This window comes from Bidens hawaiensis, unplaced genomic scaffold, assembly GCF_021521415.1.
Source record: "Bidens hawaiensis isolate Kalapana, Puna unplaced genomic scaffold, B.hawaiensis_p1.1 tig00012605_1, whole genome shotgun sequence".
Taxonomy (NCBI): Eukaryota; Viridiplantae; Streptophyta; class Magnoliopsida; order Asterales; family Asteraceae; genus Bidens; species Bidens hawaiensis.
Window position 1 is genome coordinate 627,361 of NW_027492035.1, and position 17,859 is coordinate 645,219.

Sequence of the window (17,859 nt, forward strand, 5' to 3'; positions counted from 1 at the left end):
AAACCAAAGCTTCCCTAAAAAAATAAACAAAGAAACATATCATAACTTGAGAGGATTAAAAGTTTATAAAAATGTTTATAAATCCTGATCAATAAAGTGTGTTAACTTGTATCTTTAAAAGGAGCAATATAATGCAAGGTTTTCAATACACTAAAACCAAACACTAAAAAAAAAAACCTAAATACAACTGACACGAAACTAATTTAAAAAAAAAAACAAAGACTGAACCAATACTAAAAACCGAAAAAACAAAATAAATAATAATAAAACTAAATAACAAACTGACACGAAACTAATTTGAAAAAACAAAAACTGAATCAATACTAGAAACCGAAAAAACAAAACAAATAATAATAAAACTAAATACAAACTGACACGAAACTAATTTGAGAAAACAAAAACTGAACCAATACTAAAAACCGACAAAACAAAACAAATACTAATAAAACTAAAACCAAGAAATTAAAATGAAATTGAAAAAACTGAAACCGACAAATCTGAAACCAAATCAAAATAAAAAACTGTAAAAACAAAACAAAGATAAAAACTAAATAAAGAGAAATCGATCAAAAACGTCGATCAAAACTCGGTTACTGAATTAATATTTAGACAACGTCAGTCAAAAACACACGTGTGTATATATTTAACTTTCAATAGTAAAAATAGATGCTTATCACACAACCACTTGAATCATGATATTCAAAGTATTAATTAATTTATCGTAATAATAATAGTTTTCCTATTCATAATACACACATTAGACTGTGTTACTTGCAACTTGCAAGTATGGCATATTTGTACCACATGGTGCCACAATTCATTATTCACATTTTCTCCACCACCATCCTATAGGCAGATGACCTTTACACATGATTATTCTCAATTGCTCATTTTGCCTTTTTTCATAAGGCATTCTTGAGAAAAAAAAAAGATGGGTAAATCATAAAAGCTAAAAATTTGCACTGATCTAATCACATTGTGTACTAAAAATTCATTTTCCTAAAATGTCACACTATTTAAGGGTTAAGCATAAAAATAAGAAAAAATGGATTAGAACAACAAAAGGAACTAAAGCACCCGAGGCATTTCCCCTACATAGTTAAAGCCAAATATAAGAAAAACAAAATTAAAAAAAACAACAAAAGGTGTGAAGTTTTTGTATATATTTAGTCACATCTGGACATGCGCCGATAGACATGAGGATTTTGAAAATGGTCTTTGAAGTTCCATCAACCACACCAACCGCCATTATAGCTCAACCTGGCTCCGCAGGCCCATCAAATAAAAAAAAAATCCAAAACATACATAGAGAGAAGCAGAACATCATGGCATCCTTGTTTGTATCAACCACCAGGTGTAGACTATACAAAGTTGGAGGTATCCATGTATATCCATAAGTTTGAACATAACCAACCCTTTCAACCAAGTTCCCTGCCTCTTCAGGCCTTCTATATCCGATTTTGTATGAAAACGGTTTAATTTAACTTCTATCGGTTTATGTCCAAAAGAGACGTGAAAATCTCCCACGCCGCATGCTGATATTATTAATATTAGATTGGCAAATAAATGGTTAAAAATTGGGAAAATTCCCAAAATAGACCATTTGGAGAAATGGCCCTTTATATCTTCAATAATCCCAAAATGTCACTAGAAATTTGGACTGAGGCGACACTTTGGATAGTGTTTCAACGAGATTCCTCCGCCAATTATAAACGGACAAGTGTAAAGAAATTGACAAGGGTGAACAAATAGTTGAAAATGTTGAGGGAGCCGTCCATATTTTTCCACTAAAGTTCAGCTCAAAAGCAGTCTTTCTGAACGGTTTTTTATTATGTTTTCTATCCGGTTCGTACAAATTCCCAACTTTTTGAAAATTGTGCCTTTATCTGTCTCCCCATACGCATTTTAGAGGAATTTATTCCAAACATACGAGGTCCGTATTTTTGTTCTTATAAGTTTATTATGTTTCATCTAGAACTCCATTTCTCATCTACATCTACATCTCCATCTCTCATCCATTTCTCTTCAAATTATCTTTGATATTCATTTACAATAATGAAGTTTAAGAGAGGAGATCATGTGGAGGTTGTTGATATGAGTCATGCGTTCATTGGTTCCTATTACGACGACAACATAATCTCAACGTTCATGAACGAGTACATTGTTCAATTCCGTACCCTCCTAAAAAATGATGAGTCCGGGCCTATTCGAGAGTTTGTGAAGGCCGACAAAATATGGCCAAAACCTGCATGTGTTTAGGTAAGCAGTTTTCGTTTGGGTGAGACGGTGGATGTTTATGCTAATGAAGGTTGGTGGATGGGAAGGATTATTAGCAAATTTGAAGAGAGTGAGTGCTTTGTCCATTTTGATAGCACTAACCAAGACATCACCTACCCTTTTCTCAACATTCAGGTTCATCAAGAGTGGGACGCAACAAATGATGTTTGGGTTTATACCCGTAAATGACGAAATTGGGTTGTATTTCAAGTTTGTGCAATTTGTGTTGTTTAGTTGTTTGATGTATCTTCTTGGTTGATGAATGTTTTCTGTTTTAAGTGTTTTATATTATCGTTGTCTGATGTTTGATGTATCGGTTGCATTAAGTGTTGTTTACCTGATGTATTGGAAGAATGGGCATTTAAAATATAAACTCAATAACTCTTATATATAAAGTAACTATACGACGATAATTGTGAAACAATATATAACACGAAAGTATATTAGCAAAGTAATTTTAAATATTTAAACTAACCGTGAAATTATCCTATCGTTTTTGGTTTTAAACTACATGGTCTTTTTTCTTTAAATATGAATAAGAAAAAAAAATTATGACTTTAACATGGGATTAATAAGAATTAGGCTCATGGCATAGTAACTTTTAATAAAATGAAAAACAAATGAAAAAAAAAAATAGAGAGTATAAATGAATGATGCAAGATTTGAACTTGGGCAATTTAGTTTTGATGGGGGAGTGTTTACCAGGAGAACCAAAAATGTTATACTTTAAGATTTATATTATATATCTATACTATATATAATACATGAGACAAAGATAAATTAAGAAACTTAATTTTAAAAGTTTGAAAAATCTATAAAATAGATGTGTAGATTGTAGAATAAGAGGTAAACTTGTATTTTAAACATAATTCACCTAAATTACAAGTTTGCCTCATCATCCTTAGTCATATTATGTTTTTAATTTCAATTTCAAACCAACTTCCCACCCACGATTTTTAAACGATAATAGCCTTTTCATACGTTAATATTTTTGTAAAAAATTACACCATAAAAACGAGCGTTTTATTCTGTTTAATTTGAGTATGATATTTTTATAATTGTTTCAATTTAAAAAAAAATATATATGTTATGTGGGGGTTTTCAATGTCGATTTTGGTGGTTTTTAACTTAACCTTGTGAGCGTAACCATTAGAACCGATTTTTTATCGTACAAAACCAAAACCAAAACCATTTGAAATTGAAACCATTTTTATAATTGTTTCAATTTAAAAAAAAATATATGTTATGTGGGGGTTTTCAATGTCGATTTTGGTGGTTTTTAACTTAACCTTGTGAGCGTAACCATTAGAACCGATTTTTTATCGTACAAAACCAAAACCAAAACCATTTGAAATTGAAACCACACTGTTACTAACAGTCTGGTTCTGATCGATTTGATTTCACAGTTTAAGTTTTGATAATAAATTTTGTTTAAAATGATTATTAATTTAAGTGTACCATCAATTCTAAATAAACATCAACAAAATATGATACTTGAAAGGATCATAACATGAAGAACTATAATTTTAGTCACATAAATGATAAACATTAATGGAAGAAGACCTACAAAGCAAAATAATAACAAGAATACATATTACAAATAATTATATCGGAAATCAGGTCAATTTAAAGTTGTAATAGCCGAGTTTATTTGATTAAAAAAGACTTTGTTTAATTATATTTTAATTATATCTAACATATATAACAAAACATATGTAATGGTAAATAGGAAAAAAGATTAAAACGCATTCAACGTTTACAGTATGGTCTAGTTTTATATGGCCGGTTTCCGGTATAAACCGTGAACCAAACAGTGTGCTACCGTTTGAAGATTATTAAACCAACCAACGGAAAGTAAAAAAACCAATTGTAAAACCAAACCCGTCTAAACGGTTTTAAACCAAACCATAAACACTCATAATTGTTTTCAAACATTTGCCGCATCACGTGGGCACCTGTCGGCTGCATATATATAAACACATCAATTTTTTCTGGGCCTCAAAAACCGGTGGACCTTGGACCGTTAGCCTTCTCTACCCACCCCTCTAGGCCGGGCCTATCTATAGGATCTAAACTCCTACCCTTTGATTGTGGGACACAAGTGGACCACTTGATAACCAATGTGGTTAAGAGCATTCTCATCCCACCCACTATCTTCAAACCAAAAATTACACTATAACTCACTTTATTTTCTCTCTTCATTTCAAATAAATAATACTTTTTATACATTTTATCATTACCTTTTCTCTTTCCTTCGCTCACAACCACTTTCAAAATATATTAAAAAATTATAGTGGATGAACAGTAACTTTTCAAATATACAGAAAAATCACTACCTTTTTAAAATATAAAAACTCTTCACTCACAACATCCTGAATCACTCTCTAAATTATAAAAACACCACTCACATATTATAATGGGTTGGATGAGAATGCTCTAAGTTTAATAAAAATAGGGAAAAGAGAATACGGTAATGTTAAGCGTGTAACCTTACACGTGAAACTAATTAAAACTACGTAGTTTTGATTAAAACCTCCTCATATGTTTTAACCTCTTTCTATATTTATGATAATTCCATGTCAACTCTTTGATCATATTGTTCATTTAAATAAATTTCCATCCCAAAAACATGCAAAGCTTCTAGTTTTTAGAGAGTAATAAATTAATTTGGCTATTATGGTTGTACATTGTAACATGTTTTGCAGGTTTTTCAATATGATGTTCCTATGCTAATATTGGAAGATTCATGATTCGAGTTTCATTTATTTAAGTAGTATACATGAACTTAAAAACCATTAGAAAAAATAATAGTCCAACAAATTAAGCCACTTATGTAAGAACGTATACTAATTGATATCAGTTCTAAAGTTAAAATTCAAAAGAGAAAATAAAATAAGTAAAGAAATCGCAAACCACTGCCTACAAACAAAATCCAAAAAGACGAAAAATGAATGTTTTGTTCCTTGGTAGAATATAAGGAGAAGGCGCAGCTAAATCTTTTCGACATTCAATATTAGTAAATTAATATTTTTATAAGAATGGAAATGATTTTAGATAGATGAGGAAGTTTTAATCAAAACTACATAGTTTTGATTGGTTTTCGTGTAAGATTACACATCCGTATTCCTTTTCCCATGCAAATAATCCTATAAATTCATAAAGGACTTATTCAATAATTATTTACCATCCTTGTTACAATAACAAAACATATACCAGAATTCTAGTGACATGAAACCTCCTTAATTTTACCATGTTCATCAAAACCACTTTAGCCCTACACTTTCACACCTTCCTTCCAAATCGACAACCATATAAAAGATATTCACATGTTTCTAGCAAACAAAAACCCAAAACTACCAAACTGGCAACAACATTAAAACGTACCGGATCTATCCCCTCAAACATGTGATTTGTGTATAGCCTTGTAACTTTAACCTTGCTGTTGCTAAGGTGATATACTTGCCAATGTTTTTTAATTATGTCTACGTGGACACCCAGTCACCCACTAAAGTACAAACAGGAGCGCTAAAAATGGTAATCAGTTGCCTGATACAATCATTAACAAACTGTATACGAGATTTAAATGCACATGATGTGCATGTGAGAAACACCTAATAACATCATCTTTATGTATGATGTGAAATATATTTGCATATATAGATAGATAGATATATGCATGTATAAAAGCTAAATTACCCATTTAATATTTCCCCATTTTCTAAAACCAAAAAATAAAATAAAATTCATGTTGTGTTGCGATCTAGCAACGATCCTATTTGTGCACTATACAACCGTTAAAAATAAAATGCCTAGCTATTTTTGTGACGAAAAGGAAAGTCGTTGGCTCGGTCTTCGATCGACTTGTGGACTAATAGGTTTGTCAATGGAGCCCTGGCAAATGCACCCGGGATACGGGTTTGCATAGAAATTTTCTTCTACTCTAGGGGAGTCACGGACGATCCTCTCACGTGGTGCACCTAGCCGGTCCTTATGAATGGTCTTCACTTGAGAACTAAACGTGTCCCATGTTATAACTCCATTGTCCCACCGATCTATCAACTTCACAAATTTTTGCCTGAAAACCAAATAAAAGCCATCATTCAACATTTAATAATTAATATGTAACAAGTTGAGGGTGAGTCTTAACATGTCAGGTGAGTTTACCTATGAGGGCTAATGGTCTTGCGGAACCCTTCAAACTTCCGATGCCCTTGGACCACCTTTGCCATATTCCCATCATACGTGTAAACAAAGACATCACTCTCAAGGGCAACAATATGATCAACTGCAGCAAGACGATTTTGGTACCGCTTAAACGCGTCCAATTCGTCTTGAGTCATAAGTTTGGTATGAGAAAACACGTTTGGGTAACTATCATCAAAGGTGTGCATGCTTGCATTGCCGTATATTTCACCCGCAACTATGTAAATTTGGGTGTTTGGAGGGTACCCCATGGCTTTAAGGAAGTAAGCGGCTTCTCTAGGGGACATTGGGCAGCCCCCTTGTTGCCTCCTTTCTTTGCTGTTTATTTCCTTTTCTTTCCAATGCTTCACACCATATCTCATTGCCCTTAGCTCTTCTGCTTCATCTTTTGTCAAATTGTGGCTGCACCCTGTGAATGCAAGCATGTCTTTCTCGTATCTGTAAAGTCATCCAACAATCAAATTTCTTCACTTTAGATGCTTGACTTTAAAACAATGAACTAATTACTTACCTTAAATGAAGAGCGATATAAGGTTCTCCTTTGCTCCTAAGTCTATCAACTAACTTTTTTCCAAGCTCTTGAATCTCATGAGAATAACGTAGGGCCTCGTAATTGGCTCGACATCTAAGCTTTTGCAAAGACGACGCAGGTCCATTGTTGACAAGTCTTGAATCCGAATGTGTAAACTCAATTACTTTGTGTTTCTTCAACAATAAAGACATCTCCCCTCTATAGAAACTAGCCTGCATTGACCAAAGTCAAACAAAAGGTTTTTGTTTCTCCCTTCAAATGTAAAGTTTGCATACATACCTTTGACCATGAAATAGGAGCCTTGCGATGCGGTTTCTTATTCTGGAATTCTGGCGGTAAAGACTCTACAATCTCAATATCATCTTTTAAAACTTCCATAAAATACCTCCAGTCGAAAATGTCCTTAAAATTACTGCAAATAAGACGACGTTACGTTGCAAATGGTAGTATTACCATATCATAATATAATGTCCACAAAATTAAATCTAAATGCTTTTATTTTTTCTTTCCCTTTAAAATCTTTATTACAATAAAAGGTTTTAACTTGTAACCTCTTTTGGCACTAAAAAACATTGCAATATTTTCAGAAACAAGTTTTAACTTGTTAACTTTGTAGCACTAGAAAACATTGCAATTATATTCGGTAAGGTATGCACATGATGCCTAACCATATGGCCATTTAAGGCGGTCTTTCCAGGAACAACAATACATGGGCAATACCTAAAAAGCGCATAAAGGGGGCATACCTCGGATCGGTCCAAAAGGACTGATGATCAAGAAAAGGAAGAACAAGGGTCGCATTCATGATCTTCGCAATCGCAACCATATCACATATCTGCCATGATAATTAATAAGTTAATTAGACGTGTTTTGAAGCTCAATAACATTAGAACACAAACAAATTAAATTAAATTCATTTTCTGTTTTTTTTTAGCTAAGAGGTCATTAATCCAAAATAAATGTTTTGGACGATAATGACTCACCCCGGTTCTCATCTGATTCAATCCACCATTGGCATGTACAAGAATATAGCCGTTTGTCCTTGAGCTTGTCTCTATAAGACAACAAAATAAAATGAAATAGAAACTGGTGTCATTTTAATGATTGGATTGGAGAATTATATATATATTTTCATATAAACAAAATCCAACAGGGTCGACTAACTTATTCGGTTCCTCCGTCGAACAATGCATTGATGATAGTCACTGCTGTTTGGTTTCATCCAAATTTCTTCGACCTGTCATGAGGATCAAACAAGAAATTAATCACAACATTTTTAACACGTTATAAATTAATCATCTTTAGTTTTGAAATAATCTAAATACAGTAAAGAGGGTAAAAGGGTTATTTCAGTTACAAGAAACAGAATCTCTAACAAATTTGATTACTTGGTCAAAAGTCAAAACATTCTATGAAGAATCTGTATTTCATCGTTGCACCCCACTCCTTGTTCTTAATTTATCCAATAACATAAAAATAAATAAATATTAATTCAATCAAACATTTTAGAATTATAACCCAATATCAACCTAACCACGGCGGGCGTACCATTGTGGTAGTGGGTTGGCCGTTCTCTTTAAAATAATAATTTATTACTATTGTAGTATAAAAATCCCGACCAGACTAAAAAATTATAAAAATGTTTAGTTACGTACACTATGATCATAGTATTTTTCGAGCGGTCTGATGGGGACGGCGGATGCTACATCCGATGCTAAAATCCTCTGAGGCTTAATCGAGTCACGCCTCAAGACGAACATGCCGGAATTATGCACCTCCGCCTCGGCCTCGGCCATCCGACACCCGGCCATGTAGGCAAGCTTACACAAGACCACCAAAACAATCACAAACACAAAAAACACATTCTTCCTTCTTCTCAAACACTTGAAACCCGGCAACCCTTTCCTTGAAAACAAGTAGTAGTTGCATGGATGCTCCCCGGGTGAATCTATAATTACGGACATTAATTCCGGTAGACGGCGGCGGTGGGTTGATTTTCTGGAACTACCAGCGGCGGGATTAGTGGCGGTTGACATCCAAAATAACCACCAGATGAAACTTGGGAAACTATTGAAACAAAACTGCCAAATATGATGTGCATATTTATAGTCTCCTGTGGCTGAATATTATATTATATTGTATTATAATTATTATTATTTTTTAACAAATTAAAATTTGGAACGGCAAAATGCTTTCCGTCCGATTCTCTCTTATAATAATGCCATAACAAACATTTATATATAGAAATAAGGAATTTGCGGAACATGTTAACAAATAATTTGAGTGTTTATAACATACTACATTAATAACTTTTGTTACCAAATCTTAAACTCTTATAACACTTTGTCTTTGTCGCTTTTGACTTTTTTACTTTTTTTCAAAAATAGATATTTTAAACTTATAACTGATTTGACTTGTTTTAGCTATTCATGTGGAATAACTATTTGTAGAAAAATCAGTGACTAAAACTTAATGACTTTTAATTAAACATAACATAATTAGTTTTTAATTGTTATAACTAAATTTCAGTTTTTTAATTATTTAGTTAAATTTTGTATATGTTTGTAACTTCTAACATGCACTCAGTCATTTAACTATTTATGCTAAATAATATTTTACTTCAATACGTATTTTAGCTAAAGATTTACATATTTAAGATGGAACTAGTAGATTAATAATTTAATAATTAATACTATATGACATTATGACATGATATATATTGTGTGTGGGTGAGGGGTGTTGTAGTTGTGTTTACGAGAGAAACATAATATTTTAAGTTGTATGATAATATTAAGACAACGTGGCATATACTAATGTAGTCATAACTACTTAGAATACATCTTGGTTAGATGTAGTAACTAACTGTACACGTATATAGAACTGACCACCAATACTTTTAAATAAACAATTAGGAAGACATGGCCCTCACTTTCTTCTAGGGGTAAAAGCGGGGAAGGCTTTCTATTATTTACTTTTTCATACCTTATTTACCAAGGAGTTAGCTTGATCAAATAAATTACATAAAAATCTCAAAAGGTTTAGTTTATCCATTATATTATTCCCATTACTTAAAGAGATTTCATGTCATCTCCCTCCCCATATATACCAAGTCATGTTATTTCTTAGACTGTCTGCAAAACGCACACACACGTACACTCCAATTTAACTACGAATATCATACCCATCGGAGAATTTTACTATTTTACTATATATGTCTCGGTATTTGAAAGTATGGGAGATTCTTGTTTGGCCTTCATATGTAAATTATCTGTCGTTGGCATGCCAATGAATCAAAGATTTTTGCTATTGATCGATGCAGTTGGTGGTGGTTTCGGAATTTAAATCCTTTATCATGTTTATCTATCCTGGCTGTGCATAGCAAATCAAGGCGGAATTGGTGCTCTCGGAACGTAGATTCACACTTTATCCGTCATGTACGCACATATAAGGGTTTACAGTATAAATGTTGTGTGCCATTCGACCATTGGGACTTGTGGGCTTCTTTTTATATGTCACCTTGATAACAAATTGTAAGAATAAATATATTGATATATATATATATTTATGTATGACAATCATTATCATTTATTTATATAATAATAGATCAAAATAAAGAAATTATACCTTATTATTATATTAGCTAGGTAATTGTTAATGGACCATATTACCCTTACTTACTAATCAATGGTTTCCCCCTTAGATGTATATAAATAAATATATGAAGGAAATTAATTAACATCATAACATAAACCTAATCCTGACATAAGAATTCTCTCTCTCTCTCTCTCTCTCTCTCTCTCTCCATATATTCGGTTTCATCAAGAACCTTAGCCCCATTAATAACATACATCTTAAAGGGGAACTCGATCAAACTAACAATCATGTCGTCTGAATCATTCTCATCAGTCGTGGCTTCTCTCTCCGCTGTAACAGGTACGTTTTAGTTATAGGTTTATCATAATATTCATGTTTTCCATAACCAACATGAAGAACTGATCAATACAAATATAAAATACTGAGGTAGTCTTGGAATAAGTGATACCCAGTTTTCTAAAGTTTTTGTTAAAATGTAAAGCGAGACACAAATTTAAGGTGTTAACATTTGCTGCTCCCGACCCAGACTCATTGGCTAACATGGTAATTAACAACCTTGCCAATGTTTTAAATAACGATTTATACCGGGCAGGTATACCGGTATAACCTATTGCCAATCACTTGTCCAGTACGATTTAGTTTGGTTATTAGGGGAACAATATATAATTTGAACCGCCAAAATGGTTGGTAATACCGGTTTATACTATTGTACCGGTTTAAACCCATGATGAAAATTTTGGTTTAGACTTTTAGCAGCTTATCCAAATAACGATCTACTTCTTGATTTTAACCTTGCAGCCTTTCAGTTCATGTATATACCATTGATCAAATTCAATACCATTGGTCATTAGTTCCTGTGTTCAAGATCGATGCGGCTGATTTATCTTCCGAATACCTAAGGACAGTGGGCGCCTCGTTCACTCTTTTCAATTAGTAGGCTACGTTAATTATTGTTTACAATTAATATGATAAAAAATTAGATGACAAGCTTCAAACAAGAAATGAATGGGATGGCGTATATTATTTAATCAGATGGCAAGCTTCATAAAAAACGATAGGTCACTTCCTGTAACTAATACTAGTTTCTAATTAGATGCAAGGTCAATATATGCTATAATTTTTACTAATTCGAAGCTAGGGGATGGTTAAAACTTAAAAGGAAGGTGTATACATGATTTATTGTACTCGCTATATCATGATGATCGATATATAACAAAAATACATAAATGAGTAAAGTGTCATTTTCGTCCTTGTGGTTTGGCAAATTATGCGAATTTAGACTAAAAAGTTTATTTTTTGCATATGGACCCTCCACGTTTCTCAATTCTTGCCAATTACATCCAAATCACTAACCTCGTTAAATTTAATCGTTAAGTCAGGGGTAGACATATCTTTTCACTATTTCTTTATTATACGAGTAAAGTGTCAAAGTCATCCCTGAGGTTTGGTCATATTTGCGAATTTCGTCCAAAGATATTTTTTTTCGCAAGTAGACCTCTCGATTTTTCCCAACCGTTGCCAATTTCGTCCAAATTGTTAACTCGGTCTAAATTCAACGTTAACTCATGGGTGTTACTGTCCTTTTACATGTTTGTTTACATTATTATTATTATGTGTTTGTTTGATGACATATATTAGGGATGAGCTCGGTACCGTACCGGTACCGAAAATCCCGATCCTGAAAATCGCAAATGTTTGGTACTGGTACCGTACCGAATTATTCGTTTTGGTACCGGTATTTGAGGTAAAATTCGGAAAATACCGGTACCGTATTGTACCGGTCTCGAAAACTCAAAACCTTGGTACTAATTCGCTACCGACGATACCAAATCGGTACCGATTTCGGTACCGGTACTGATTCGGTACGGGTACCAATCGGTACCGGTACCGATTTTACTCATCCCTAACATATATAACATTTCACGATTCCTATGTTTGAATCCAATATGTTATTCGTTTGTTTATTCTTTTTTATTTTTAGTTATATAAGGGGTTTACCTCAACATAATAATAATAACAATGTAAACAAATATGTAAAAGGACAGTAACACCCATGAGTTAACGTTAAATTTAGACCGAGTTAACAAATTGGACGAAATTGGCAACAGTTGGGAAACATCGAGGGTTTAATTGTGAAAAAAAATATTTTTTTTGACAAAATTAGCAAATGTGACCAAATTTCAGGGACGATTTTGGAACTTTACTCATGTAATAAAGAAACTAAGAAAGAGTGAAAAGACATGTCTACCCCTGAGTTAACGATTCAATTTAACGGAGTTAGTGATTTGGATGTAATTGGCAAGAATTGGAAAACTTGGAGGGTTCGTATGCAAAAAATAAACTTTTTGGACTAAATTCGCATTATTTGACAAACAACAAGGACGAAAATAACACTTTACTCTACATAAATTTATAACAAAATTAAATGTGTATGCAGTCATGATTTCTTACTTATTAGTTGTTAGGGGTGATGCATACTTTTTTAAACAAAAATACGTTTTTTGTTGGTCATTAAATAAATTTGAAGAAGATGATAAAATGATTCATCGAAAAGAGGTAGGTCCCAGCAGAGCCCAGTTGGTCCCGCAAGACTCACCTTAAACAGGGACGTCTGCGCAAAGACCATCTGCTCCCGCAGGACCCACCATGCTCATAGAACCTTACGCGCAGTACGCAAGCTGTACACGCAGGGAAAGCCTCCCAATGGTGAAGTACCCCGCCTGTTCCCGCAGTTGCGGATACAAGCCATCAGGGAAGGCTACCCGCGGACAGCAGGGCTACACGCACAAGACAATAGATACTTCAGTAGTCACATGAAGGAATGAGCAAGGCGGGAACAATCCCGCCTAAATGAGCCAGTCTGTATGATTCTGAAAGATCTTCTGTACTATACCTACCAAGGTATGGATAGGACAGACGATCTGACCAGAACAACCCATGAGCCAATCACAGGGTGACAGCTCACCGACAACAGTGCGAGGAGGAGCACCCTCTAGTACTGTTTGTCACTATTAGCCGCTGCCTACTCACCAACCCTTACTGTAGGGCGTGCGCAGCCTACAGTTGGTGAGATAGTGTTACTGTTGGCCGTAACCTATTCACCAACCAGCATGGCCTGCGTATAATCCACAGTAGGTAGGACGTGCATAATCCACAGTTGGAGGAATAGTGCAGCCGACATAGTTACTGTTGGCCGTAATCTATCCACCAACCAGTATGGCCTGTGCATAGTCCACTGTTGGTAGAACAGGAATACTATTCAGCCGGCTGTACCTTCTAGGAAACCTACCTTCGGCTATAAATACTCCAACATCTTGGAATGGTAAGATCATCTGCTATCCAGTTATCTAGCAATCTCTTAATATACACTTATATTCAGAGCAACCTAGTCTGATTCTCACGCCGGAGGGTGGTCACAAGGAGGAACCCCCCCTTCTCAGTGACGAGCTTACGGTGTTTGTTTTGCAGGTCTCCTGAAGAACAGCCTTCTCAGCTAGACCTCATCCGTGGGAAACATTACTTAACCCCCAGATTATCTATAATCTGTACAGGGTCACTTAGTGTTTCTTCATTGGCGCCATCCGTGTATAAAAGCTAGAACTATTTTAGTTTTTTCACAATTTCTGAAGAAATGGTTAACGTTACTCCGGTTCAAAGGCCAGTAACCGACCAAGAAACCCCGGTAACAACCCCAGCAACTGGGGGGAACACCGGCGGTTATACAATCCTTACGAACACTACCCCGACTACCCAAGCCGGGGCAAGTGGAGTAAATATTCCATTGGGGTTCTCTGATACCCAACTGGAAAAACGAACGAAGGTTCCTCGCCAAACACTAGATCAAGTGAAGGCGTGGGCCGAAGCACGGCAAAGAGAATTCCAAGCCGAATTGGACGAACGCTTGCGTTCAGTTCAACAGGCTGACGAATTCGCCAGTACTCGCCAACACCTCAATATGAGCAGTGACTGCGAGTACTCAGATGACGAGTTGGAGTCCGACACCGACGCGAACCCTCGCCATAAGGCGAAAGGGAAGCGTAAGGAAACGGACGTCCAACCAAAAAGGAATTTTGGGGAAGCCTTTAAACCAATCGTGGAGAGAAACCCGCGTGACTTTTCCAAAACCTTTAGACCAACTGCTACAAATGCAGGGAAGTCAAAGTTCGCAAGGGACATTGCGGAAGCAATCGCCCCGAGAAGTGCCAAACAAATGTCCAACATTGGCACTTATGATGGTCTATCCGACCCAGACGACCATTTGAACAGGTTCATTGCGGGGGCTACCGTCAGCAACTGGACGGAACCCACGTGGTGCTACATGTTCCAGATGACTCTGGTCGGAGCGGCCAGGGCATGGTTCGATCGTTTACCGATCCACCACATATATGACTGGGCGGACTTTCAGAACAAGTTCAGCCAGCATTTCAGCCAACAGAGGAAGTACACTGAAGAGCAGTGGACGATCCTTAACTACGTGAGAGAGGAGGATGAATCTCTACTAGACTTCATCACTCGCTTCAACTCCAAAAAGCTTAGTCTCGGCAACATAAGTGAAGATCTGGTTCGCGCCGCCTTCATCCAAGGCGCCGAATACCCAGATCTTATCCGCACATTGACGGGTAAGGATGGCATGCCATCAACTTGGGATGCCATCATGACGGCGGCAAAGCGCTTTGCCGAGACGGAAAAGCAACTGGGAAGAGATCTTCCCCAGAGTACACACCTCTACACGCAGAGGACCAGAGAGAACAATGTCCGGATCGCCCGGCAGAACAAAAAGAGGAGGCTAGGTATTTGGCAGTCAAGGGTAAACTTTGACACCTCATCCAGCTCTCGCCCTCTTGTTGGCGGAAGGGACAACACACACCCTTCAAACCGAAAACACCGGTGGACGCCACTCACGAAGAGCGTCACGGAGATATTTGCCACGGAAAAATTGCCATGGCCTAAAGCCCCATTGATCCGGCAGAAACCTAATGCGGATCAAAGCAAATCCTGTGATTTCCACGGGACAAAGGGTCATGGTACTGAAGAGTGCACATCCTTGAAGGATATTATTGAGACATTTGTCAAGGACGGAAGGCTTGCACATCTTGTGGCATCGATCAGGAAGGGAGGAAGGAATGACAACCGGTACAGAGGTAACGGACGAAAGCCCGTCGATATCAGCATCAACATGGTTCATGGCAAGGTCAGAGGAAGAAAAAGACGGGTGGCAGAACCATGCGCGTGGAAGGAAGCTGAGGTGCGCTTCCCGCGAGTGCCAGGAGGCCCCAGCAAAGAAGGCCCCATCGTCATCAGAAGCCAGCTGGGGCACTACATCACTTCACGCACTCTTGCTGACAACGGCGCTTCGTCGACAGTGATGTACAGACAGTTCTTTGATAAGCTGGATGATGAAGACAAAGAACGCTTGGAAACGGTCTACGCTTCAATGGAAGGGTTTGACGGAAGTACAGAAACACCCCTGGGTATCCTATCTTTCCCCGTTACTCTTACTGATGGGAATCATTCACGCACAGAAGACGTGGATTTTGTCGTAATGAAAAAGCCACATCATACGTACGACATCCTATTCGGAAGAGACGGGATGGCAAGATTCAACGCCGTGGTATCTTCAGTCCATGGCATGATGGGATGGCCAACAGCTGAGGGTGTAGCAATGATCTCTGGCATTCCCCAGAATTTGGTGAGCGATAACGGCACCAACTTTGCTGACAAAAAGCTACAACAGTGGCTAAAAGAACTTCAAATCACCCACACCTTTACCTCAGTGGCACACCCGCAAGGAAATGGTGAGGTGGAAAGAGCAAATAAAAGCATCGTCGAAGGCATAAAGAAAAGACTCTTGAAACACAGATCCGGCTGGGTGGACGAGCTTCCGCACGTCCTTTGGGCAAACAGAACGTTGAAGAAGGCCAGTACGGGAGAAACCCCGTTCAGCCTCACTTATGGCACTGAAGCCATGGTCCCGGTCGAAATTGGTCTACCCTCACCAAGGGTCTTGAGTCAGCCAGAAGACAATGATGCGGAAAGACGGTTGGATCTTATGCTAACCGAGGAACGCAGAGACTTAGCCGCAGTGCGTGAAGAGAACTACAAACGACAAATGCAAAAGTACTACAACACGCGGGTAAAACTCTGCAACTTCAAGGAAGGAGACTACATACTGCGTAACAACGAGGCTTCGAACCAAGAACGCCCAGGAAAGTTGGCCCCGGTCTGGGAAGGGCCATACGTTATCAAACAGGTTCTGGGAAAGGGCGCATACCGGCTCGAAAGGCTCGATGGCACTCCCATCCCAAGAACATGGAATGGAGCTCAATTACGCAAATGTTATATGTAGATCAATTCCAAAACTTGTAAAGAAAAAGGCCAAGAGCCACTTCTAATGGAAATGATTCTCCTTTCATAATGTGTTTACCTTTATCCTTATGAACTCCCCACTGGTGCCGGTATTTACCGCATAAATGAGGAGAAGTAAGTCGTTGCGTGTGGAAGGCGGCAAAACCCGCATAAACACAACGTTAAAAATAAGGGAAACCTACACGCAGGTATTATGTAAGTAAAGTTTAGCCATCTTTGTAAGTGCAAGTGACGGTCTTATCCGCACAATCACAAATAAGGAAGCAAAACTTCAAACTATCATCTACCACGTTCAAAGGTTATCCTAAAAAAAAAAAAAAAAAAAAAAAAAAAAAATACTTAGAAATAAGGATAAGGAAAACCTACACGCAGGTCAGGTATGGGTAAAGTTTAGCCATCCTACCAAGTGCAAGTGACGGTTCTACCCGCACAATCACGAAAGAGGAAGCAAAACTTTAACCCACTATCAACCACGTTCAAAGGTTAACTTATCCTAAATACTTAGAAATTTCGAGGAAAAATAAGGAAAACCTACACGCAGGTCAGATGAAGGTTAAAGTTTAGCCATCCTACCAAGTGCAAGTGACGGTTCTACCCGCACAATCACGAAGGAGGAAGCGAAACTTTAACCCATCATCAACCACGTTCAACAGGTTAACTTATTCTAAAAAACTTGGAAAATTGCTAACTTAAACTAAGTCATGAGCTTATAAAGCAAGGAATCCAAAGAAGGAAATAACAATCTTATCCGCAAAAAGATTTATATTTCAATGATATATTACAAGAATGGCCGGGTTACTACCCGCCTGAAAGAGTAAATCTATACAAGTCTATCTTAGCAATGGAAAGGGATCTTCAGGGTCAAGCTTCAGGGCTGCTTCCACTTG

At 36.8% G+C, this 17,859-nt stretch overlaps 1 protein-coding gene across 1 annotated transcript; it reads right to left on the reverse strand.

Annotated features, from left to right (window-relative positions):
* Positions 1–6,035: 6,035 nt before the first annotated feature.
* On the reverse strand, positions 6,036–8,976 carry LOC143541464 (O-fucosyltransferase 28-like). The gene is made up of 8 exons (XM_077034287.1): positions 8,668–8,976; positions 8,177–8,249; positions 7,996–8,066; positions 7,759–7,847; positions 7,292–7,424; positions 6,992–7,224; positions 6,442–6,918; positions 6,036–6,352 (listed from the first exon to the last, which is right to left on the reverse strand). The coding sequence occupies exons 1-8, from the start codon at positions 8,974–8,976 to the stop codon at positions 6,091–6,093; spliced, it is 1,647 nt and encodes a 548-aa protein (XP_076890402.1). The 3' UTR covers positions 6,036–6,090.
* Between the last annotated feature and the right edge of the window lie 8,883 nt (positions 8,977–17,859).

Bases quoted from the DNA above. Each gene is read 5' to 3' on its own strand.
- LOC143541464 (XM_077034287.1), bottom strand. From the start codon at position 8,976: ATGTCCGTAATTATAGATTCACCCGGGGAGCATCCATGCAACTACTAC. The intron at 8,250-8,667 runs GTACGTAACTAA...TCCTCATGACAG, and splicing joins AAAAATACTATGATCATAGT to GTCGAAGAAATTTGGATGAA. The intron at 7,225-7,291 runs GTATGTATGCAA...TGGTCAATGCAG, and splicing joins CTCCTATTTCATGGTCAAAG to GCTAGTTTCTATAGAGGGGA.